Here is a 25,515-nt window from a genome sequence, read left to right as displayed (position 1 = left end):
GGTAGGTGCTATGCCGATGCGTGATATATTTCATCATAATTTCGAAGGTTATTATGCAAAATATCTGTAGTTCCTTAAATGTACAGAGAGATAAAGACAGCAGGTAAATGATGCGCTAAGAGTACAGTGTGACAGTGCTTTTTTTTTTTTTTTTTTTTTTTTTTCAGTACTAAAAATGCACAAGAAATTAGTGGTATCGAGAAAATAAATTGTTTTGAGGTAGAATGGACGGAAGTTAGCATGCACATGTCGATAATAATAACATCTACGAGACTGACCATGATGACCAATGATACTATGACAAGATGTCTTTGCGTGGAAACTCCAGTGCCTTCTAAGTTAATGCTGGTGTTTCCTTTTGCTCTCTAATGAAAGAGGAGACCTCTGGTAATATTATGTACGTGTGTTTTTACATAATCTCCTCTGAAAGGATTATTAGCTATTTACTTAAAATTACTCCAACAAAACTGTGAATGTGCGAGGAAAAGATAGTTTTTCTTTAAGACATTGCAACATAGGCGACAGAAATGATGTAAATTTATTTCTGATGATATAAAGCATCACATCTAGGAAAATTTGGGGTGACAGATATTTAGGGGAAATATTCCAAGTGTTTGCCCCCCCCCTGGCAAAAATCCTGGATACGCCACTGCATATGAAGAGGATGGTGAGCGAGAGACTGACAAGGAGTGTATGTGAGTGAGGTGAAAAGGGGGAGACGGAAGAAGGGGCCAAGGATGAGTTGGACGGATGGAGTTGAGAGGTATATGAAAGAGGGGGGGGGGACTGGAACAAGGGCAGTGAAATGTCGGAGGACAGGGCGACATGGAGATGATTTGTTTATGGCCACCCCTTACGGGATTAAAGCGTCTGGCAATAGATGGGTAGACAGAATTTCTGATATAAGTTGACAACATTGGTATCATCTGACTTAATCGCTCTCTGAACAATACAGGCATTTAATTAGCCACTAAGTTCAGTGCCCACTGCCACAAGTCCTGTGATGAAATAGGAAGATTAATAACATTGTACATTGCCAACACTTCATAATAATAGAGGTGTTTCACCACAGAATAGTTTTCATATCCATTTTCCACAAGTCCAGAGGCTAAATGAAAAGAGTGCATTGCCTTTTCACACATGCAATTTCTCTTTAATATTTAGGGATGCAGAGTCTTGACTTTGTTCATCATTTTTCTTAAAATATTTGATATCTTCTCGACACGATGACTTTTTTATTCACCTGTCACTCGGCAGTATTCAGGCTGGGCAGATTTTTAATAAAGAAGGTATTCAAAATAGTTCCTCTAGTTTGGAAGATAGAACTTGGAGCACGATTTTACACCACTGTGAACCCAGTTTGTACAAACACACCTCACCCTGTTCCACTATCCATCTCTCCCCTGACACTCCACTCAACTAGCTCGCCCACCCTCGTGCGACATAGCTTGACATTTGATACACGTTCTTGTTGACTGACTCAGGAGTAACACCATACTTTCATCATAAGCTTGTTTATAGTCACACGTTACATTCATAGGCAAAGGACTTTTTCTGCAAGGAACCTCAGTGATTTATGAATAGTAAATCTTTTCTTGACCCACAGTATCTAGCCAGTTTGGGGAAGTTAAATGTATAATTTTCGACGGTCCCAGATCTCCGCACAGATGAATTAGTTGCCTGAATATTCCAGAATATATATAGATAGATAGACAGATAGATAGATAGATAGATAGATATAGATATAGATATATTTTTAGATGGATTCAAAAGTGACGGTAGAGGAATGTAAAAACTACTGGATAATGACTGAACATGGAATATAACAGTGAGAAGCAGATTGCAGAAGAGTGATGTAGTACGGCAGTAACACTGTGGGATGAGTACAGCAAATGAAACTGGGAGAACAAGAAGTTTTACACAATGAATCCCATATAAATAGATAGACATATTCATGTATTATGCTCTGATCACAGGCTAAAATGCTACATAAGCTGTTTATTGAGGCTCATCAACCTTCCCATGTGAATGAGATCGTGCCGCACCCTTCGCATTTCATCACTTCGAGATTAAAACTGTATGGGCTATACTTGAACAATGCTAGGGCTGTCTCAAGGCCTTGCGTGATGGTATTAACGAGTTTTGTGACATACATCTGCAGGTATTAGCGAATATCACCTCAGACTGTTTCTTGTCCCAGCTGGTGATTGACTATGAACGTTACATGTCTTTGCTACCTAATAATGGGAATGTGAGATTCAGTATTCCTTAGACGAAAATGTAAACTTATATGGCATTTGTCCTATGAGAGATCTATATATGGACCGGATTATTTTAGCTAGTGTGAAAGAGTGAAGGGAAGACGGTTTGCAATAAAGGGCCAGGACAGAAAGAAGATGATTACCGGTATTCATTTTAGACTCATCTGCGGGAAAAGGAGTAGGATACATACTATAAATATCACATTTCAGAAAGAACCAATGCACACACACACACACACACACACAATGAACACTTATGTCTCTCTCTCTCTCTCTCTCTCTCTTTCTGTTTGTCTGTCTGTCTGTCTCTGTCTGTCTGTCTGTCTGTCTCTCTCTCTCTCTCTCTCTCTCTCTCTCTCTCTCTCTCTCTTTCTCTCTCTCATGCAGTCAGTATGCAAATAAATAAGGTTTTCCTTTTCTCTTTTTCCCATAGCTACGACATGCGTAACAACGGGCCTGCTACCCACTGGAAGAGCGTGGAACTGTTGGGTAGCCGCGCCACTTTCCACGCGAAGGGCGCCAGGTTGCGGGTGGAGAGGGTGAAGGAGGAGGACGCCGGGGACTACTGGTGCAGGGTTGACTTCCGTACCAACCCAACACTCGTTTTCTCCACCAGGCTCAGTGTCATTGGTAGGCAGAGGCGGGATATATTCACCTGATGGAACTGGGTCACTTTCACAACTTTCATATTAAACTGTGGTTGCATATAATTTGATATCCCTTAGTCATGCGGTAGGAATTAGTCTTTTTGGCTGCTGGCCAACTCAGTCCTTCCACCGGAGCGGAACAGGAGCGTTATATATGGACGACTTTGTATTTTTGAAGAATGATATTTTCATACTGATTTTTATCCACATACCTGGCGTTGCAGGTCAGTTCATGAGCGAACAGAAAAAAATAAACATCACCACTACAATGCACGTTTATAACTACTTTTATAACTATAATACCATTTTCTTTCTGTCATAACTGATATCACCATTATCTCCATCATGACTGTTACTGTTGTCAGTACCATTACCATGGCTACACAACATCCATCAGTGTCTGAGAGACGAAAACGAAAAAATTAAGAATATACCATTGCTCATGCACACCAAAGAGCGTAAATGCAAGTAGTACATGGTTTATTGGATACTCAGGTTGGTTGTATGTCAGCTTTGGGTGTAATTGGCACACTGAAATAAGGAGATGATTCAGTACATGTATATATTGTATTCGGGAGGCCAGAGCGAAATATTTTTCCTTCATCAGAACGAGGAGTAAGGTTTCATTGTCGGATGTGGTGCATTTGACAGTTCTGCAAGTGCCCAAGTGTGCATTTAGAAATCAAACAGAAGAGAATTTAAATAACGAACATCTTGTGTAGAAATGTCTTGTGTGCATTATTACTTTCTTCCTTAATGAATGCATCCCTATTTATTTTCCAGTCTCCCATTATACTGATCTATCTCTATTGTGCGTCTCCTCTCAACTTTATCGTAGGAGTTCTATTAGAACCTCATTTCATTAATCTCCCACTTTTACTCAGTAAATGACCCTCTCTATCCCTCTTTACTCAGAAACTTCCTATAGTACTGACGTTTCTGTGTATCATCCTACTCGCTTATGTCTCATCGTTAACAAACATGTATGTAGTACCTCCAATAGAGCCTCGTAACTTTAATCCCTCACTTTTGCCCACTAAATGACCCTTTATCCCTCACAGTGCCGCCAGAAAGCCTAAAAATCTACAATGACGAAGGAGATGAGGTAAAAGGCCGCATTGGACCCTACCTGGTGGGGGACAGCCTCACCTTGCACTGCCACGTCACAGGGGGTGCGCCGCCCCCCCCCGTTACCTGGTGGGAGGGGGACGTTTTTCTGGATATGGGGAAGGTGGGAGATGGAAAACGGAAGGAGGAGAGGGAAGACGACACAGAAGGAATCGTCTCCAACTCCCTTACCATAAGTGAACTCTCGCGGGGCGACCTTCACAAACTTCTGACCTGCCGGGCCTCTAACACCAACCTCACCACGCCACTCACTGCTTCAGTCGTTCTTAACATGAACTGTAAGTCGATGCGAAATGATACTCTTTTACTCTCTCTTAGCTTTTTCTTTATCAGTTCATGAGCGAACAGAAAAAAATAAACATCACCACTACAATGCACGTTTATAACTACTTTTATAACTGTAAGGTGAGCGCTTAAAAACTGTATAAAATTCACTGACAATGCTGTGCCAGCACAATGATGAGGATATGATGATGATGAAAAGTTTGTATGTTAAACCAAGGCTGTCAGTGTTTATTCTCTGCATGATGCAGTTTTTTCAGCACCTCGATACCCGACGTGTTAACTCCACTACCATCATTTCTTCCCAAAATCTGTTGTGGACTCGTGCCTTTTGTGGAAAAAGTGCAGTTAGTGCTTGCCATCCCAGTGATATGAAGTGTGAGGTTGTGGGTTAGTAGTCCTTTGTACTGTATATATCAACTTCATCCAAATCTCAACACTTGGTATGCTAAGTACACTATCTCCTGGTCCCTCAGTCCCTCCATTATGGACGCATATACTTGGCGAGAGAGGCGCAGTGAGTGCTGGACGACCCTATGATATAAAGTGTGAGGCGGTAGGAGGGCGACCTGCTCCTCGCATATCCTGGCTGCTCAACGATACACCCCTCACCACACATTCCCATCAGGTGAGGCAGCAGGTATGTGACATACACAGAGGAAGAGCAATTGGGAAACATCAAACTGGAACATAAGGTAATACATCGTTTAGGCTGTATGAAGGTGGGTGAGTGTACGGGATGTGAGTTACCTAAAAGTCAGTATTTATACCCTCCAGCGGAAACAGAGTTTATAAAAAGACAGAGCAGTTTCGACCTGTTAACAGTAAGTCTTGTCCAAATACAGTAGGCTCGTACAGTGCGCGAGAGATTGGGCGGTCCACGACCTCGCGCACTGGGAATTCGTGCACTGAGAATACATAATCTTATGGGAAAAATTACATATGGGCGGTACCCCCTAATGCCTGGACATTTTTTGGCCCTTAGAGACATAAAAAAGGTCAAATTTTTCAGACATTGTACTACAGATATAGCTGCAATAACAAAAATATGGGCAGTCACCTTAATAACAGTAGACAACAGGCCTGATGGATTTAAACAACAAGAGTTCTGAGGCGCGGCAACGCACTTACAGTGCCCCAGCCACCACCCCGGCCGCACCACGCTTGTTTAACGGTTGCCAATGTTGTATTATTCCAGGCTTTGACGAAGAAATTTACGGCCTGTTGTATGTTACATTTCTTCCAGAATGCAGCAACAGTCATTATGGTGGGGGTTGCAGGTATGCCAGGTGACGCAGGTGAGTCAGGTGGGGCTGTGAAGGCGGAGAGGGAGGCGGCTGGTGAGTCAGGTGGGGCAGTGGAAGACGGCGGTGGGCGAGTCAGGGGAGGTGGTGAGGGGAGGATCCTCCCTCTCCTCCTCGCTACTGCTCACATTTTCGGCAATTTCCTTCATCTCTTCTTGCTTGTTTGTTTCATTCCTCATCTTGTTATGGACGTATTGGCAGTATAACAACTTAGTATTCACAAAATAAACATCATTATTATAGAAACTGGGTATCTATTCTAACTTACTGTTATTGCCGAAAACGTTATTATTGAAGCTGTTATTGGCGATATCTTATTGTAGACTCCTCTTGAGCACCTTCCCCATGAGCCTCTAGGTCACTATTGGCGCGTCGTGTGTGTGTGGGGGTCGCGTACTGATGGAAAATGGCGTTTTTAAGCCACTTCTTGCCTCTACCTCGTGTTTTGTGGGGTAAACTCACGCATTCAAGGTTTTTGGTTACTCGCGCACAATGCGATTCGCGCACTGTGATGATGCGCACTGGGCGAGCCTACTGTACTCTTTTAGGGTGTCACAGTCAGTTGCCACTTTTCTATTCCCTTAGTGCCTCATTCATTTGATCTCTACTATAACTCACACTAATCCTTTCTTAAGCAGTTTGCTAGTTTTCCTTGAATTTTTTTTCAACAATCATTTATTCTCTGTTACTGTAGTTTCATTACATATTTTTAATTTTTAGGTTCACTAAACAGTAAGTTCCTCTAGGGTCATGAGAAGATCGTGAGAAAGACCAGTAGCTTTTTTTTTTTTTTTTCATCGCAGAAGTATACTAGGATATTATCTGACTTTAGTCAGAATATCAAGTAAGCAGTTAGAATTCCTTTGCGTAGTTAAACATCATTTTTCCTGTGTGTCTTGTGCACAAGAGTTTATACAATTCGCCTTCTCTTGTTCAGTGAAATTTCGTCCACCTGTTAAATATATAGTTAAATCATACTTACAGATGCTTTTTGTCTACAACTACAGTCTCTTCACAGTCTGATATTACCAGACTTTAACCTGTTCACTATGGGATTGTTTTTTCTACCTTACTTTGTCTAATTATAGATGATATTAGGCTATTCAAACCTGGAGAGACTCTGGAGCTAGTTTAGTTTGTGTTTACTCCGTCAGTTAGTTATTCTTTTTTTAAGTTGCATATAATCGTCCAGATTTAGCAAGAATATAGTGACGATAAATACAGTTTACAGAATGTGATGCAACCACGACTCAGTACTGAAATTCTGGGAGTGGTCTCATTCCATCAAATGAAAACAATCGGACTGTAACAGCCACACTTTATCCCTTATACTGTAGTTTCGTTATGTGCGTAATGTTAGTGTAGCGATGGACGCAAAGTGTGAGGGACCAGGTGGGGTGCTAAAATGCTGGGCAGTCACCTCTCCCTGTCCTACTATTTCACTATCACACTCATTCTGTCACTCTTTATCTCGCTGTATCAGGATCGTTTACTGACTCTGTAACGATTTCACAATCAAACTAGCTTATTCGAACTCGCCACACACTCAGTATCTCGCTGTAACACAGTCTACTACTCACTATGTCACACACTCCCTTCTCCCCACAGGTTCGCGATGACGGTAATGTGAGTGTGAGTGAGCTTCGGTGGACGCCCAGTGTGAGAGACCAGGATGCTGTGCTGACATGTCGGGCACAGTCACCGCTACCAAGCACACCACCGTTCACTGATTCTTGGAAATTACAAGTCCATTGTGAGTTGGACGATTTACCATTGCTGGATCATATTGTACATGGTTTTGGATAACACTTATTCCTTAGCGATTCATTTTGAACACTGCACCTCATTGTTCCTTTGAATGTTACTGACCCAATCTCAGACAATATTTGAGTTATATAAACAGAATGCAAGACAGCGTTGAAGTGTAATATGAATGGTAAGTCGCTAGGGAACAGGTGCTACGGAGCCTCATATGCCACTAGAATACGGCCACCTATCGCAAACTGACTGACAATCACCACAACTCAGTGACTCCTGGAAAATGCTGGTCCATTGTGAATCTGACCAGTTGCCGTTTCTGCCTTCTGCCGACCGAGTTGTTTCCATGCTGCTGTTTTGTACCTGTAACAAAGCACTTTTAACACATTTTGCAATGTAGCTTTAAATGCGCGCGCACGCGTGTGTGTGTGTGTGTGTGTGTGTGTGCGTGTGTGTGTGTGTGTGTGTGTGTGTGTGTGTGTGTGTGTGTGTGTGTGTGTGCGTGCGTGTTCATAGATTTTGCGAGGAGTCTGTTAATGTATTGCAATAAAATATTGTTTTTCTCTTTTAAGCTTTGCAGTTATGTGCATGCATATTATCATTTAATTTTGACCATTTTAGAACGAGTGTATGCAGTTGATGCAAACAGCAACCAGATGGATACCAAACCATTAGTACCCCAATTCATCTCATATTTGGAGCCCGAGCTAGTTTGGTGCACCATTTTGAGGGCTAAATGCATTACCCATAGAGATTCTCCTTAGGGTGAAGACTTTAAGTTGTTTCTACAGTTAATTTGTTTGCATCTCAGTGAAGAGAATGCCCAGTAAAGTATAGTTCACTAGGAGGTTTGGAGTTCATGAAGGATTCCCTGCTAAATGGTCTAATAATACTCGTGTCAATAGTTTGTAAGCTCGCCAACATCACCAGCAAGTTTGACTGCAGAAGCGCAAACAGACGAAAAAAGTTTCGTTGGTTAGTCCCCTTGGGGCTAAGATACGAATAAATGTGTGTGTTTGGATGAGTAAACTGGGAGTGTGTCGTCCTTTCTTTAGGGGAAGTAGCCTAGGTATATAGATAAATAATATCCCCCCGAAACAAAGACTGTGGAAGCAAAACTTAGTCTCCTCATAGGCAATGGATCCTCCTAATGAGAGGAATTAGAAGGCCACTAATGAGGTCTGAGCCACTGGCTTGCGGTGCACCGTCAGGGTTGGGCAACGAATTGAGGAAGAAATCATGTAGGCTAGGTCTTGAACTTGAGGATTCTTGGGTACATGTAGAACACGCACACACACACACACACACACACACACACACACACACACACACACACACACACACACACACACACACACAAGGAAACACAAAGAAACACAAACGGAGACAAACTCACACAAACACATACATACAATCACAAACACAGACACAAACAGAAACACATATACAAACACAAACACACAAATATAAACACAACGACATACCCAAACAAACACAAACACAACGACATACCCAGATTCACACAAACACAATGACACACCCAGACACACCCAAACACACACCCAAACACAGAAGCAGACACACAAACACATACGTACACACACAAGCACACTCATAAGCACACAGAGACACACATATAAACACACTTATAGACACACAAACATGCACAGACAAACACAAAAACACGCAGACACAAAAATACAATTAAAAACACACACACACACACGAGAGGCACCGGGCAGACAGGACGCACGTCACATCGCTCTGCATCTGGCCAAACCTGGCCAAGTGGCCATACCTAATTAGTATCTCTATATGAGTCAAGCTCTGTACCAGGTTAAACTAAATGGTGTCCTGATATAAAAGAGGAAGTTTTAAGTAAGAGTGTTGTTCAAATAGCAAAATAAACAAAGTAGTGCAGGAATGCGCCCAGCAGCATCTGCTAATTTATTTTGTCTGCATCAGGGAATGTAAGTAGAATCTGTGCTCTTAGTACCGCATGATCTCCACTAACTTTATTAAAGCAAATGTACAAAAGAAAATGGATGAAGGTAGAAAGCAGGATGGTGATTTCTACCAGGAATTGGTTGAAATGGAGATGTACAGTATGCTGGAAGAACGGGTAAACAGATTTAAGATGGCATTTGAGATTGAAATGGATGAAATTAAGAAACAGTTGTACATGCAGAAAGAGGAAATAGAAAAATTAGGAAAGGAAACCAACAGGAAAGACAATAGAAGTGGGTTCACTTAGAAGGAAAATTAGTGAAGTGGCAAGTACAGTAGTCAACCACAAGAGTGTCATGGAAGAGTTCAAAAATGATATAATTAGGCAAGCAAGCAGTCTGATATATCAGAACAGTGATATTGAGGAAAAGATAACACAGTTGAATGAAGCAATGCAAAGCTACAAAAATGATGTGGAAACCACTTATGCTGAAATGAAGTAAAGAAAGAGGTAGAAAAAAGGGTTGAAGAAAAAAGCATTAAAAAGGAAGTGAAAAGAATAATCCAAAACAATTCTAACTTGGTCAGAGATTCAGCAGATATCAACAAATTTATAGTAATCACTGGTATACAAGAGGAAGAAGTATAAAACAAGATCTTGTGAGACAAAAAGGAGACGGCAAATGTAATGAGCATATTGAAGAGGAAATCTGTAATAAAGACATAGAGGAACATAAAAGGCTAGGGAAATATGAGAGAAATAAGTCAAGGCCCCTAAAGGTAACCATCCAGAATGTTAACACTGTGGAGCAGATACTAAATAATGCCAAGAAACTCATGGAAGAAGGGGAATTCAAAAATGTATGGATAAAAAGATGCCTAACTCAAGAGGAACTGGAATTACTAAAAGAGGAGAGGGAGGAAGCAAAAACAAAGAACGAGGGAAGATCAGAGAAGGAGAAGAAAACATTTTTTTTTTAACAAAGTAATTGGATTGCAGGTACGAAAGTGGTACATAACCAGGAGGGAATAAAAAGGAGAAAGATAGTAGACCCAAGTGATGACAGTATGTAAACTGGATGATTAAGCTGATGGACTCAAATGCAGATGGAATGGTATCTAATTATTAGAGATGAATGATTACATCAAAGAAAATGAACCACATATAATATGCCTAGCTGAAACAAAATTAACACCAAGGATGTCACATGACATCCTAAACTTAGATGAATACAATATATGGAGAAGAGATAGGAACTCAAAAAAGGGAGGAGGAATTATAATATTAACCAAGAAAAATAAAAAGGTCAAAGAAATAGACCTAGATATACTCTTACAAGTAGAACTGATTGCAGTAGAGATCAATACATCTGAAGGAAAAGTAATTGTAGCAAATTTATACAAGCCACGCAGATCAAACACATGGGAAAGTGGCGAATACGAGGATCTGCCAGTGAGTTCAGTTCAGAGTTTAAGAGCATTACTACACTGAATGGAAGAGAAATCGAAAAGAATTACACTACCTGGAGATTTTAATACAAATATAAATTGGAATATGATAGATATAATATGCCAAGAAAGCTGTTGGAACCAAAAGCTCCTGGATCTCGTGCAGGAGTTTTTCCTAACGCAACATGTAAGGGAAAGCACCCGAAAAAGAGGACTTGATGACCCCTCAGTACGAGATCTTATATTTACTAGGCAAGAAAACGATATTGACAATAATTTAAAATATCACCCTCCATTCGGCAAAAGTGATCATGCAGTACTAAACTGCAACTTCAGGACTGCATATGACATAGTTAACAGCAATGAAAGTTACAAAAAGAGCCTAAATTATAAAAAAAGGGAAACTACCATGACCTAAAGAAGTACTGCTTAGAAATAGATTGAGAAAAGGTGCTTAGAGGTCAAGATTTAAATGCTATGTATAAAAAATTCTGTGAACTTTATGAAATAGGAGTCCAGAAGTACATCCCACAGTACAAAGAAGCAGAAAAGAAAATAAAGAAGAGGGTTTATTACAGAATGTAAAAAATCAAAAGATAAAACAGAGATTTGTTGTGGAACAGATACAGAAGACACAATAGTGAAGAGCATATAACAACTATGAATTGGCAAAAAACGATTATACAAGAATAAGGAGGGAAGCCCAGAAAAAGTTTGAGGAGGACATCATAAATAAAAGAAGTGATCAACCGAAGCTATTTTACAGCTGCATCCGAAGTAAAACCAAAGTAAATGATAAAATACAATCCATTATTGATGAGGGGATCACCTATACACAAGAGAAAGATATCTGTGAAGCACTAAATAAGAAATTCCAATCATTTTCCACAGAAGAAAATAATTTTGAGAGGGTTGATACGGAAAAATCATGCACACACATATAACCGGATATACAAATATCAGAAAAAGAAATACAGGAGGAGTTAAGTCAGTTAGACAAAGGAAAAGCAAATGGTCATGATGAAATTTCATGTTCGGTGCTACATGAATGTGCAAAGGAGTTAAGTAAACCATTACCCTGAATTTTCAAGGAATCTTTGGGACAAGGTAAACTACTGATATTGGGAAGAAAGCAAACTTTTTTCCCTTATTCAAGAAGAGGAATAGACTCAGCTACCGACCGGTATCACTAACCAGTGTTGTAAGCAAAGCATTTGAAAAGCTGATAAGAAAAGTTTGGGGAAATTACGTAGAGCACAATATGATAACAGAAAGTTTGGTTTTAGAAACGGAAATTCATGTGTTACTAATTTGTTGAGCTACTATGATAAGTTAACAGAAACATTACAGAAAAGAGAAGGATGGGTGGACAGTATCTATTTAGATTTCAAGACAGCATTTGACAGTGTACCGCACCAAAGACTTTTATGGAAATTGTACCATCAAGGAGGAATCCGAGGCAAACTTCACTGTTGGATGCAAGATTTTCTGAAAGAAAGAGAAATGAGAACAGTACTAATGGGAAATTACTCTTCATTGAGGGAAGTGACTAGCAGAGTTCCACAGGGCTCAGTGCTGGCACCAATTATAATTTTAGTGTATGTATATGATATAGATAGCAAAATTGGAAATGAAAACTAAATATTTTTGCTGATGATGCAAAAATAAACAGGAAAATTACTAAAGCAGACTCTTGTAAACAGCTACAAGAAGAATTAAATTAACTTCATTAATGAAGCAATACATGGCAAATGGAATTCAATGTGGACAAGTGTCATGTAATCAAGTCTGGTAAAAATGGTAAAAGACCTGACTGGGATTAAAATTTAGGAAGCAAAACGCTACACACATCAGAAAGAGAGAAGGACCTAGGTGTGATTATCAATAACAGACTAGCTCCGGCTGACCACATCAGTGAGAAGGTACGGAACATGTATACATTGTTTGCAAGTATGAGAATAACATTCACATATATAGATGAAGACATGCTAAGAAAGATAATAACATCATTTATTAGACCAACCCTGGAGTATGCATCAGTAACCTGGAGTCCTCATCTCAAAAAACACATACATAAGATTGAAAAAGTTCAAAGGGCCGCTACGAGATGGGTACCGAGCTTAAGGGATCTAAGCTACAAAGAAAGACTAGAAAAACTGAATGTACAGTCACTCATAAAAGAAAAGACCCCCCCTGCCTTAGAGGCAATATAACTCGGGATATTCAGTGTTGGTAACAGTGTATTTGACGTCAGCCATATGGGGGGATGAGGAGGGGTGTTTGAGAGGAGGACAGAGTTAATCTGCACGAAACACTGCTTCAATCCACATTTCGAGTCAAACATACTTTATATCTGACTTGTTATGTTGTCCTTCACACAAAATTAACTTTATGCTACAAGAACAAAGAACTTTCAGGTGATAACAATCCCATACCCGAACATTTATGCATTAATGCCGCACATGATGCAAATGAAACCCTCGGTCTCAAAGGTTAAATGAATGGGCTCGGCACACTTGGAATGAACTTTGAATGAACTTCCCCCAAACGCAGCTTCACACCCCCACACCTGACGTCATTTACAGTGTTACCAGGACCGATATCATATTGGTTGAAAGGTGTCTTGGCCGGGGGAGTCGTTTCTTTTATGAGTGACTGTACTACCTACACTACAGCAGAGAAGGAAAAGACGAGACATGATTATGCTATATAAATGCATATCAGGGATGGAGAAAATAGACATAAATGATTGCATAACCTTAGGGGATGCATCAGCAAGAGGACAGTGCAAAAAAATGCATTAAAAGGCGATAAATACGTGAAGAAATTGTTTCCCAAAAAGGGCAATTGATCAGTGGTGTGCATTACTGAATGATATAGTGTGTGCCAAAACAATTAATAAAGTTAACGATATGTACGATAAATATGGTTTAAGACACGGGACAGTACGAGCTTGACTCATCCCTGTAAAGATACAATTAGGTAAGAACACACACACACACACACACACACACACACACACACACACTTTATGTAAAAGTGTTGTTCAAATAACACAATACACCGAAGCAGGCAGAAATGCCTAACAAGCAAATCAGCTGCTTCAGAGTTGACTGTTTCGTCTGCGACATAGAGGAACGCAAAACTTTAAGTAAAAGCACTCTGTTGGTACCAGAAGACGACCACTATGTTTAGCAAATCATCTTTGGAAGGAGTTAAGAAAAGGGAGAAAGGTAGAAAGCAGGATGGTGTTTTCTACCAGGAACTGGTGGAAATTGAGACACATAATAAGCTGGTAGAACGAGTGTACAGATTAGAGTAGGCATTTCAGAGTGAAATAGATGAAATTAAGAAGCAGTCGCATATGCAGAAGGAAGAAAATGAAAATTTAATAAAGGAGATTAATAGGAAAACACAACAATAGACAAATTATCAATTGAGGCGGGTACACTTAGAAGGAAGATTAGTGAGATGGCAAACACAGTCAACCATGTGAGTATTATGGAAGAGTGCAGAAATGATACAGAGACAATAAGGCAGGCAAGAACTCTGATAGATCATAGTAGTGATATTGAGGAGGAGATAACCCAGGTGAATGAAGCGATGCAAAGCTACAAAAATTATGTGGAAACCACACATGGTGAAATGATGAAAATAAATAAAGACTTAGAAACAAGAGTTGAAGAAAAGAGAGAGAGAGAAAAAAAAAGGAAGTAACGAAAATAATCCAAAACAATCCAAAATTGGTCAAAGATTCAGCAGACATCAACAAATCTATAGTACTCAATGGTTTACAAGAGGAAGAAATGAAAAACAAGATTTCGAGAGACAAAAAGGAGATGGCAAATGTAATGAACATATTGAAGGAAGTGTCAGAGGAAATAAGTGGTAAAGTCATAGAGGAACACAAAAGGCTAGGGAAATATGGGAGAAATAAATCAAGGACACTAAAAGTAACCTTCCAGAGTGTAAACACTGTAGAGGAAATACTGAAAAATGCAAACGAGCTTATGGAAAAAGAGCACTTTGTATGGACAAAAAGATACCTAACTCAAGAGGAACTTGGATTACTAAGAGAGAAGAGGGAGGAGGCAAGAACAAAGAATGAGGGAAGATCAGAGGAAGAGAACACATTTTTTTTTTACAAAGAAATTGGATTGCAAGTTCGAAAGTGGTACATAAACAGGAGAGAATGAAAACGAGAAAGGTAGTAGACCCAAGTCATGACAAGTATATTAACAAGATGATTAAGTTGATGTACTCAATTGTAGATGGAATGGTATCTAAATTACTAGAGATGAATGATTATATCAAAGAAAAGGAACCACATATTGTTTGCCTGAAACAATATTAACACCTAGGATATCAAACAATACACTAAACCTAGAGGGATACAATATATGAAGAAGAGATAGGAACTTAAAAAAAGGAGGACGAATTAAAATATTAACAAAGAAAAATCTGCAAGTCAAAGAAATAGAACTAGATGCACCCTCACAGGTAGAACTGATCACAGTAGAGATTAGTACGTCTGAAGGGAAAGTCTATCTATCTATCTATTGCCAGACACCATAATCCCGTAAAGGGTGACCATTTGACACTGAGTTAGTTGTTTTACAGGGAGGGGCACCAACCCTCCACCAACCCACTTGTTGACATGTAGGGAGCACGTATGGTTTGGTTATATGGTTGCCACCCAGATTAAACATTTGGGAAAAAGGCGAATATGAAGACCTGGAAAAGAAAACAACTCAAACTTTAAGAGCATTACTGCACAGAATGGAGGAGAAATATGAAAGGATTATACTTACTGGAGATTTCAATACAAATATAAATTGGAATACTCTATATATATAAAGCCAGGGAAAGCTGTTGGGACCAAAAGCTCCTGGACCTTGTGCAGGAGTTTTTCCTAACACAATATGTAAGGGAAAGTGCCAGAAAAAGAGGACTTGACATACCATCAATACTAGATCTTATATTTACTGGTTAAGAAAACGATATTGACAATATAATGTATTACCCTCCATTCGCCAAAAGTGATCACACATTATTAAATTACAACTTCAGGATTGCATATGACATAGTTAATAGTAATGAAAATTACAAAAAGAGCCTTAACTACAAAAAGGAAAACTATCATGACCTAAAGAAATATTTCTTAGAAATAGATTGGAAAAATGAGCTTAGAGGACAAGATTTAAATGTTATATAAAGAAAATTCTGTGAACTTTATGAAATAGGAGTCCAGAAGTACATCCCACAGCACAAAGAAGCAGAAAAGAAAAAAAAGCCATGGTTTAATACAGAATGTAAAAAATCAAAAGAAAAAAGGGATTTGTTGTGGAACAGATACAGAAGACACAATAGTGAAAGGGCATATAGCAACTATGAACAGGCAAGAAACGATTATACAAGAATAAGGAGGGAAGCCCAAAAAAGTTTGAGGAGGACATCGTAAATAAAAGTAGTGATCAACCGAAGCTATTATACAGCTACATCCGAAGCAAAACCAAGGTAAAAGATAAAATACAATCCATTACACATGAGGGGATCATCTATACACAAGAGAAGAATACTTGTGAAGCACTAAATAAGAATTTCCAATCAGTTTTTACAGAAGAAAATTATTTTGAGACAGATGATGTGGAACATGCATGCCCACACATTCTACCAGATATACAAATATCAAAAAACGAAATACAAGAGGAGTTAAGTAAATTAGACAAAAGGAAAGCAAATGATCCTGATGAAATTTCATGTTGGGTGCTACAAAAATGTGCAAAGGAGTTAACCCGTCACGTCCCGACCAATTTTCCACCACTGACTCCCCCCAATCCCGAACAATTTTGGAAAACAAATTTTTTGGCTCAAACCTCCCCTTTTGGTGAGAAACATCGAAAATTCATAGAGAAATCACTCACCTGAGGTTTAAAATACTCGATACAGCTAACAGTACTCCTTACCTTACTGAGTTTTCTATCAGGCTGGCTCAAAAGAAAACGAGTTCTATGGGAGGGTAACTATTCCACACCACTCATAATGGTATTTATTTATTTATTTGGTACGAATTTATATGTAATACAAGAGTATATTGGTTTTCACACAGTAATATAGGCAATATGAACATTGTTTCACTCACTAACACATCAACATACCTGACCTTTTTTGGCGACATTAACTGATCATCATTTCTGACTGTTTCTTCATCTAATGCTATGTAAACTTTATCCTCCACATTGTCATCGATTGGGGAATCACTCTGGCCCTGAATATCTTTATTGGCCAGGTCTCTGATAACAGGTGAATTGCTGTGACAGTGGCGTGCGGGGGGAGGAGGTCATGCGGGGTGAGATATTGTCCCTGCCTGGCATCATGTAGAGGAAGGTGTCCGGTGTATACATACCAAAAATCAGACGTGAAAATTGAAAATTGTGCAAATTATGAACCTTGCAATTGCGCGATGTACTGCCACGTCGATGGGACTAGCTGTGACAAAATGTTGCGACGTGCCCATACGTCGACAGGACTCCTCGGGTTAGGTAAACCATTATCTTGAATTTTCAAGGAATCCTTGGGACAAGGTAAACTATCTGATATTTGGAAGAAAGCAAACATTGTTCCCTTATTCAAGAAAGGGAATAGACAAAATCCACTCAGCTACCGACCAGTGTCACTAACCAGTGTTGTAAGCAAGGTATTAGAAAAGCTGAAAAGAAAAGTTTGGGTAAATCATCTGTCATAACAGAAAGACAGTTTGGTTTCAGAAAGGGAAAATCATGTGTTCCTAATTTGTTGAGCTACTATTATAAAGTAACAGAAACATTACAGAAAAGAAAATGATGGGTGGACAGTATCTATTTAGATTTCAAGATAGCATTTGACAGAGTACCGCACCATAGTCTTTTATGGAAACTGTACCATCTAGGAGGAATCCGAGGCAAACTTCATTGTTGCATGCAAGATTTTCTGAAAAAAAGAGAAATGAGAACAGTACTAATGGGAAATTACTCATCATTAAGGAAAGTGACTAGCAGAGTTCCACAGGGGTTAGTGCTGGCACCAATAATGTTTTTAACCCGTGGCGTTCCGTCAACGTGAGTTAACGTCCACACGTTTTGTCACTGCCAATCCCGTTGACATTCATAAACACGAATCAATTGCAAGGTCCCTAATTTGCACAATTTTCAATTTTCGCGAGTGATTTTTGGTACATATACACGGGACACCTTCCTCTACAAGATGCCAGGCAGGGACAATGCCTTACCCAGCATGACCTCTACCCCCCACCACCACGCCATTGTCTCAGCAATTCACCTGTTACCAGAGACCCGGCCAGTAAAGCCATGTCATGCCATGGTACGAAATTCAGGGTCAGAGTGATTCCCCAATCGACGACAATGTGGAGGACAAACTTTACATAGCATTAGAAGAAGAAACAGTCATAAATGATGATCAGGTAATGTCGCCAAAAAAGGTCAGGTATGTTGATGTGTTTCATGAGTGAAACAATGCTTATATTGCCTATATTACTGTGTGAAAACCAATATTCTCTTGTACTACATATAAATTCGAACCAAATAAATAAATAAATACCAATTATGAGTGGTGTGGCATGGTTACACTCCCATAGAACTCGTTTTCTTTGGAGCCAGCCTGATAGTGAGGAGGTACTGCTACCTGTTTCGAGTATTTTAAACCTCAGGTGAGCGATTTCTCTATGATTTTTCGATGTTTCTCACCAAAAGCGGAGGTTTGAGCCAAACAAAAAAATTTCCAAAAATGATTGGGATTGGAGGGAGTCAGTGGTGGAAAAGTGGTCAGGATGGGGCGGGTCAATGTATATATATGATATAGACTGTACCAATGGAAATGAAAGCTATCTAAATATGTTTGCTGATGATGCAAAAATACAAAGGAGAATTACTAAAGCAGACTCTTGTAAAGAGCTACAAGAAGAATTAAATATACTTCATGAATGAAGCAATACATGGCAAATGGAATTCAATGTGGACAAGTGTCATGTAATCAAGCTTGGTAAAAGTGGAAAATGACCTGATTGGGATTTATAAGTTAGGAAGTAAAACCCTACACATGTCAGAAAGAGAGAAGGACCTAGGTGTGATTATCAATAACAGACTATCTCCGGCTGACCACATCAGGTAGAAGGTACGGAACATGTTTACACTGCTTGCAAATATGAGAATAGTATTCACACACATGAATGAAGACAGCTAAGAAATATAATAACATCATTCATCAGACCAATCCTGGAGTATGCATCAGTCATTTGGAGTCCTCATCTCAAAAAGCACATAGCTAAGATTGAAAAAGTTCATAGGGCTGCTAGAAGATGGATACCAAGCTTAAGGGGTCTAAGTTACAAAGAAAGACTAGAAAATTGACTCTACCTACACTACAGGAAAGAAGGAAAAGAGGAGACATGATTATGCAATATAAATGCATATCAGGGAAGGAGAAAATAGACATAAATGATCACATAACCTATGGGAATGCATCAGCAAGAGGACACTGCAAAAAAAAATGCATGAAAAGAGAGGCGATAAAGATGTGAAGGAATTCAGTTTCCCAAATAGGGCAATTGATCTGGGGAATGCACTGCCGAATGAAATAGTGTGTGCCAAAACAATTCATAAATTTAAGCATATGTACAATAAAAATGGTTTAGGACACAGGACAGTACGAGCTTGACTCATCCCTGTAAAGACACAATTAGTTAAGAACAATTAGGTAAGAACACACACACACACACACACACACACACACACACACACACACAATGTGCACTTAGAGAGAGAGAGAGGGAGTTCAACATTATCTCACATCTTTATATCTCACCAGCTCACGTGAAAAATAAAAATTCGTTGATTGATGAGAGTCTTTTCAGAAATCCAGAAACCAAAGATGAAACGAATCTGGGGTAGAGTTCATAAAAATTGTACTGCGCACAAAATACCGACCAAGGCCGAGAAATAAATTCCAAATTTGGCTGAAAAGCAAGGCAGCATCAGATCACCTTGTATTTTGGTTGGAAAGGCCAGTGGAGTGGTATATCTGTGAGCAAAATGAGTTAAGATTGAAAATACCCTCCAGCTGGGAATGGTTTCACAACAATCCTACAACACAACAGTGTTCTCGGTATGATACGCACTTTACGTCATTCTTTCAGTAAACCAAAGCAAACGAGTAAAACACTATTCTTGGTGAAATTGACCATGTAATACATTAAACACATTAAACCACACTGACCAACATAAAACATTAAACTACATAACATTTTACAACATGCATTATGCATCTGATCAAACACTTACATGCACTCTATGAAACTTCTGCATATTGCACTACAGAAAAGCATATAGTGCACAACACATAATTTTGCATGGTACCGCATGCTCACATCGCTCACATGCACACCAAATATTACTGTATATTACAGTAAAGAAGACTCTACAACATTAAAGCACTGCACTTTGTTTAAGGCACTACACTACAGTAGATATGAGTACTCTCCCTCACAACAGTGAACTACAAAAACACTACAGCATGCAGGTTATGGTGTACGTAAGTGACATTCTCCTCTTTCTTAGTAAAAGTAGGAGTCACAACACCAGAGCCACAGAAAGTGTGTTAAAGTGTAGACGAGACATTTACTGGGCTCCAATACATCCGAATGGGCGATTCTGTTGTACGTTTGTCCACAGGAGTGTTGCTTTGTGGCGGTGCAATGACTAGATGCAGAGTGTCGGTGTCAAGACCCTAATACTGAGTCAGATAGCTGAGGATTATCTCCATGGCTGTTTTCAAACAATGTGCAATGGATGGGAGGAGGGGATTCTTAACCCAATGGGTTGTGTGATGAGAATTTTGAGATGATACAGCAAAGAGGCTAAGTTGCTGTCCACAAGATCTTCTGGCTGTTTGTTCTTGAGGAAACTATTTCCCCGAGAAGGAGATATCCTGTGTGTAGCAGTATATGTACACTTTTTAATATATATATTCTTGTTGAAAAGCAGAGGGAGGAATTTACCAGTGAACGTATAGTGCTGGCTCAAAGTGCTATAATAACCCAGAGATTTGCTATAGTTTTCTGGTTAATAGTCATTGTTCTTGTTCAGTTACATGCTACTGCATTTATTCTTTTATGAACAATTATATAATTCCTATAATTATAGGAATATTCCATGTGCATGGCTGCACATGCGTGCTATGGTGACATGGAAAAGTGGAAGAAGGTTTTATATAAATTAACATAGATAAAATTAATATTTGGCTGTACTCTGTATTTAAAACTAATGTTAACTTGGTAAGTTAGACATTCCTGGTAAATTTCATGAAGTAATTCATTGTATTTAAGTAATTGTAATTACATAATATTTGCATCTCTGAATCCAGTAAAGGAGAAGGACATAGTTTTTTTTTAGTTCCGTTCTAGTCGGCTAGCTATCACGAAAGTACTGTATATACTGCACTAAGGATGCTTGGATTTGACCCACATAACAAACCAAGACCTCATGCCCATCATTATCAGTCGGTCTGACGTACCTAGCTAAGTATCTTTTAAGATTTGGCAAACTCAGAGGGAGTTAGCTAGGATAAAGGATATAATAGGTGAGTTACGGTGTCTCATTGAAAGAGACTCCTATTATTTTAACTTTGGTGTCTTGACAGAAGAAGACCCTCACAATTCTTTACATTTTGGTGCCCCGAGTAAGGAGTACAGATGTGTGTAGAGGCTTTAAGCAGGCTTCAGACTCCTTTAGTACGACATGTCCTGACTCCGCGCGTGGTAGAGTTGCCAGACACAGAAATACGCAAATACCAGGCTCCGGGCGGAAAAGCTAGTTCCTTTTCAAGTGATGAAAGGTTAAATGCCGTATTGGATTAGGAACACCACAATACCATCCTTTTTCTGGGAGTTAATAATATTTTTTAGGATGTGGAAGTGAATGACATCGTGGAGAATATTACTGCAGTGACTGGGGCTAATGAAGGGTCGAGTAATTCCTCTGTAACCATAACACTCCTCGTGCCTAGAAATCTACCACATGTTGCACCAGTTTGTTACTACATATAAAGTAATCAACAGGGCCATAAATAGGAAGTTGCAGAGAATATGCAGCAGAAGGGACATTATTCATTTTAATGGCCAACCATTCCAGGCAACCCTTAAAGCTGATGGTATTCACTGGAACCATCAAAGTAAAAAGGCTGTCCTGAAGAAATTCATAAATTACACAGAACGTAAGAGGGACACTTTCTATGCGGTAGAAGCCATGGATGGTCCAATGGAATATTGGAGAAACAACTGCATATGGGCTCATGGTAATAAATTTAGTTGTTTAATTTGTGGGATTATGATTGTGGGGGAAAACAACAACCCAAGCAGTTTAACAACGGGGGGGGGGAGAATTTAAAACCTTACCCACCATCAACTAAGTTTAATGTGATAATATAGGAATTTTGAAGGTTATAATATGAACCTAAGGTAATCATCCAAAATGTCCAATTCACTGTTAAAGAAGTTAACGAGTAGTAATTAGGCAGGATGGATAACAAGAGCTATAAAAACGACTGTAAAGAATCAATAGGAAATACCACTGTCAAAAGACAAATTAAGAAGTCTTTTGAACATCTGAAAGGACAGATGGGCTAAGTATGATGAAAGTTATAGCAGTTTAGTAGCAGCTATTATGAGGGAAGATGATAAAGATCTGCCTGAATCGGAAAGTACGAAGTATGAAAATAACCTAGAGGAATATATAAACATCGTAAATTTCCTTGAAACAAAATTAGCTAATTATTCTGCTGGAACACCCAGGTGTAGGCCTGGTTGTAAAACCACACCACCAAAGATTACGCCGCCATAATTTAATGGGGAGCAAAATTAGGAATCCTTTGGGGATAAATTCAGATACTTAGTCCATGACAGAACAGACCTCTCAAAGGTTAGTAAATTCTTCTATCTGTTAGGACAGGTCAAGGGAATGCCTTATAAGTTGATAAGTGAATTTCCTTTTGAAGATGATACTTGTGAGGTGGCTTTGACATCCTTAGACAGAATTATGAGGATGGGGAGTAAGTCATTACCCAATTACTGCAGACTAATTGAATTACCCATGCCTAAACATGATTTTGATTTTTTTTTTTTTTGCATAACATTTGGATTGCAGTTATTTGTAATTATAAGCTTTGAGTACTTGCGAAGATGTAAAAGCAGCAGATTAGGTGCTTTCTGGAACTGTGTCCTTAGAGTCTGCATACCGGTAAAGTAGATTAAATCTTTGTTTCAAGTACAAAAAAAGGAAAACAACATAGTGCTATATGTACATAAATGGTCAAGGATGAGTTTCCAAAACCTGCAAGTTTCAATATGACTGTTGCAAAATCAAATAGTCCAGTAACAATGCAAGCTACAGTTCCAATTGCAGATGTGAAGGCCTGTCTATCTCCCTATTGCCAGACGCCTTAATCCCGTAACGGGTGGACACAAACAAATCGCCCCCATGTCGCCCTGTCCCTCGCCATTTCACTGCCCTGCTCTCAGCTCACACCCCTCTCTCATATACCTCTCCACTCCTTCCCTCCATCTAATCCTTGGCCTCCCCCTCCCTCTCCCCACCTCCATTCCACTCACATGCACTCTCCTCGTCAGTCTCTCACTCTCTATCCTTTTCACATGGCCAAAGCACCTCAGTGTGTTTCCCCTAATGCTTCCTATTACATCCACATCCACACCACAAAGCTCCTTTTATCCTCATTTGTCAATCTGTCTCTCCATTTGACTCCACATGCTCCTCTCACATAACTCATTTTCACTGCTCTTACTCTTGACTTGTGTCCCTCCAACAAGGTCCAAGCTTCACTTCCATACATTAGAGCTGGTAGCAAAATACTGTCATGCAGTAACTTTTTCACTTCCATGCTCACTTTCCCTCTTTCTTATCACTGCTTCCAAGGAACCAGCAACCTTTCTTCCTTGTTGTACCCATTTAAGCACTTCATCCTCTAAACTTCTATCCTTACTTATCACACTACACAAGTACTTAAACGCACTCACATTTTCCATTTCCTCCTCATCCAGCCTCACCGAACATTCACTGACTTCATTTCTCTCGAAGACCATAACTTTACTCTTCCCTACGTTCAACTTTAGATCCGTTTCTTACACACTCACCCAAACTCATTCACCAAGCCTTGCAGCTCCCCTTCGTCTTCAGTTAAAAACACAGAGTCATCTACAAACAACAGCACAGAGAGTTTCCAAACTCTGCCCCATCTCATTAGGGCTGCTCCAACATCCACTGACCTACCTTGTATCTCTTTTATAACCCCATCCATATAGAGATTGAACAACTATGGAGACATGACACATCCTTGTTTCAATCCAACCTTCAAATAGAAAAAGTCACTCATCCGTACGTACTGCAGCCTTAGCATCCTCATACATACTCTTCACGGCATTCAGCAAATTCACAGTTACTCCATATCTTCTTAATACTGTCCACAATCCTTGTCTATCCACCCTGTCATATGCTTTTTCCAAATCGATGAGGACCGCATGCAACTTCTTTCCCTTCTCTAGAAACACTTCCACTAAAGACCTAAGAATGAATATCTGATCTACACAACCTCTTCCCTTCCTAAAACCTCGCTGTTCTTCTCCAACCAGTTCCTCTGTTATTTCCGTAACTCTATCAATAAGTATCCTACCATATACTTTTCCTATTAAACTAAGATGACAAGTGCCCTTATAATTACACACATTTCTTTTTCCCCTTTTCCTTTGTACAGGGGAATAATTATACCTGACATACAATCCTCCAGGACTCTACCTTCCTCCCAGGCCAATCTGTACATCTTCCACATCCATTCACCTACTATCTCTCCTCATGCTTCAACATTTCACCTGCCGGGGGAGGAGGTGGCTGAATCGGTAGAGAGGCGGCCTGCAATCCTGATGGACCCAGGTTCGAATCCCGGCTGGAGCAGGGAACAGTTTAAGAATTTGAAATTCATAAAAAGCAGAATTTCCTGATCTACCAGATGACCATGTCGTAAAAATACCCCTCTAATACCAATACACCAGTCCTGTATGAGACAGCCCTAGCATGTATTCAATATGGATGGTGGGTACTAGCGCCGAAGTGGTGACATGTGGATGTGTAGGAGGACTACTGGGCCTTGGTATAAGCTACTGCACCCGAGATATAGGCCCTGAAGCCTTTGCCCAGAGTTGGACAAAAAAAAAAAAAAAAAAAAAAAAAAAATCAATAAATTCTTGGGGCTTTTTCCCATTTTGACTCTCTTCATTCCTTCCACAACTTCCATCCTACTGATTTCTTCCTCTCTTCTCACATCCTACCGTCACGCAGCCATTCCCCAGCCACTTGTAATCACATAACTTTCATTCTCTTTGTTAAACAATTCCTTAAATTTTTCTCTTCTTCTGCTCACTTTTTACCCCTTCTCTACTAGCAATCTACTATTTTTATTTTTCACTCCCCTACTAGCTTCACTGCCACCCTGTCTTATTCTCTTCACCTCTTTCCAGAACATATTCTTACAGTCTCTCCACATTACACTCAAATCCCTTCCAATTTCCTCATCCATTCTCCTCTTAATCTCTCTTACTAATCTTCTCACCTCTCTTTTCCTCTCTGCATTTAACGCTCTCTTCTGTATCTCAACTTCTTCTACACCTCTGTTTCTCATCCA

General features: G+C 39.5%; 1 protein-coding gene across 1 annotated transcript in view; it reads left to right on the top strand.

Moving 5' to 3' along the window:
- Positions 1-25,515, top strand: part of LOC145418134 (protein turtle homolog B-like) — a 192,501-nt gene that overhangs the window by 6,895 nt on the left and 160,091 nt on the right. The window contains exons 3-6 of the mRNA XM_080286657.1: positions 2,695-2,891; positions 3,970-4,314; positions 4,795-4,946; positions 7,231-7,375. Of these exons, the coding sequence (XP_080142783.1) occupies positions 2,695-2,891; positions 3,970-4,314; positions 4,795-4,946; positions 7,231-7,375 (839 nt within the window). The remainder of the gene's footprint in view (positions 1-2,694; positions 2,892-3,969; positions 4,315-4,794; positions 4,947-7,230; positions 7,376-25,515) is intronic.

Source organism: Coenobita brevimanus, chromosome 112 (assembly GCF_032717465.1).
Source record: "Coenobita brevimanus isolate Jiangsu-jjx chromosome 112, ASM3271746v2, whole genome shotgun sequence".
NCBI lineage: Eukaryota > Metazoa > Arthropoda > Malacostraca > Decapoda > Coenobitidae > Coenobita > Coenobita brevimanus.
Note: the sequence above shows the minus strand (reverse complement) of the source record. Positions and strands in the feature narration are given on the sequence as shown.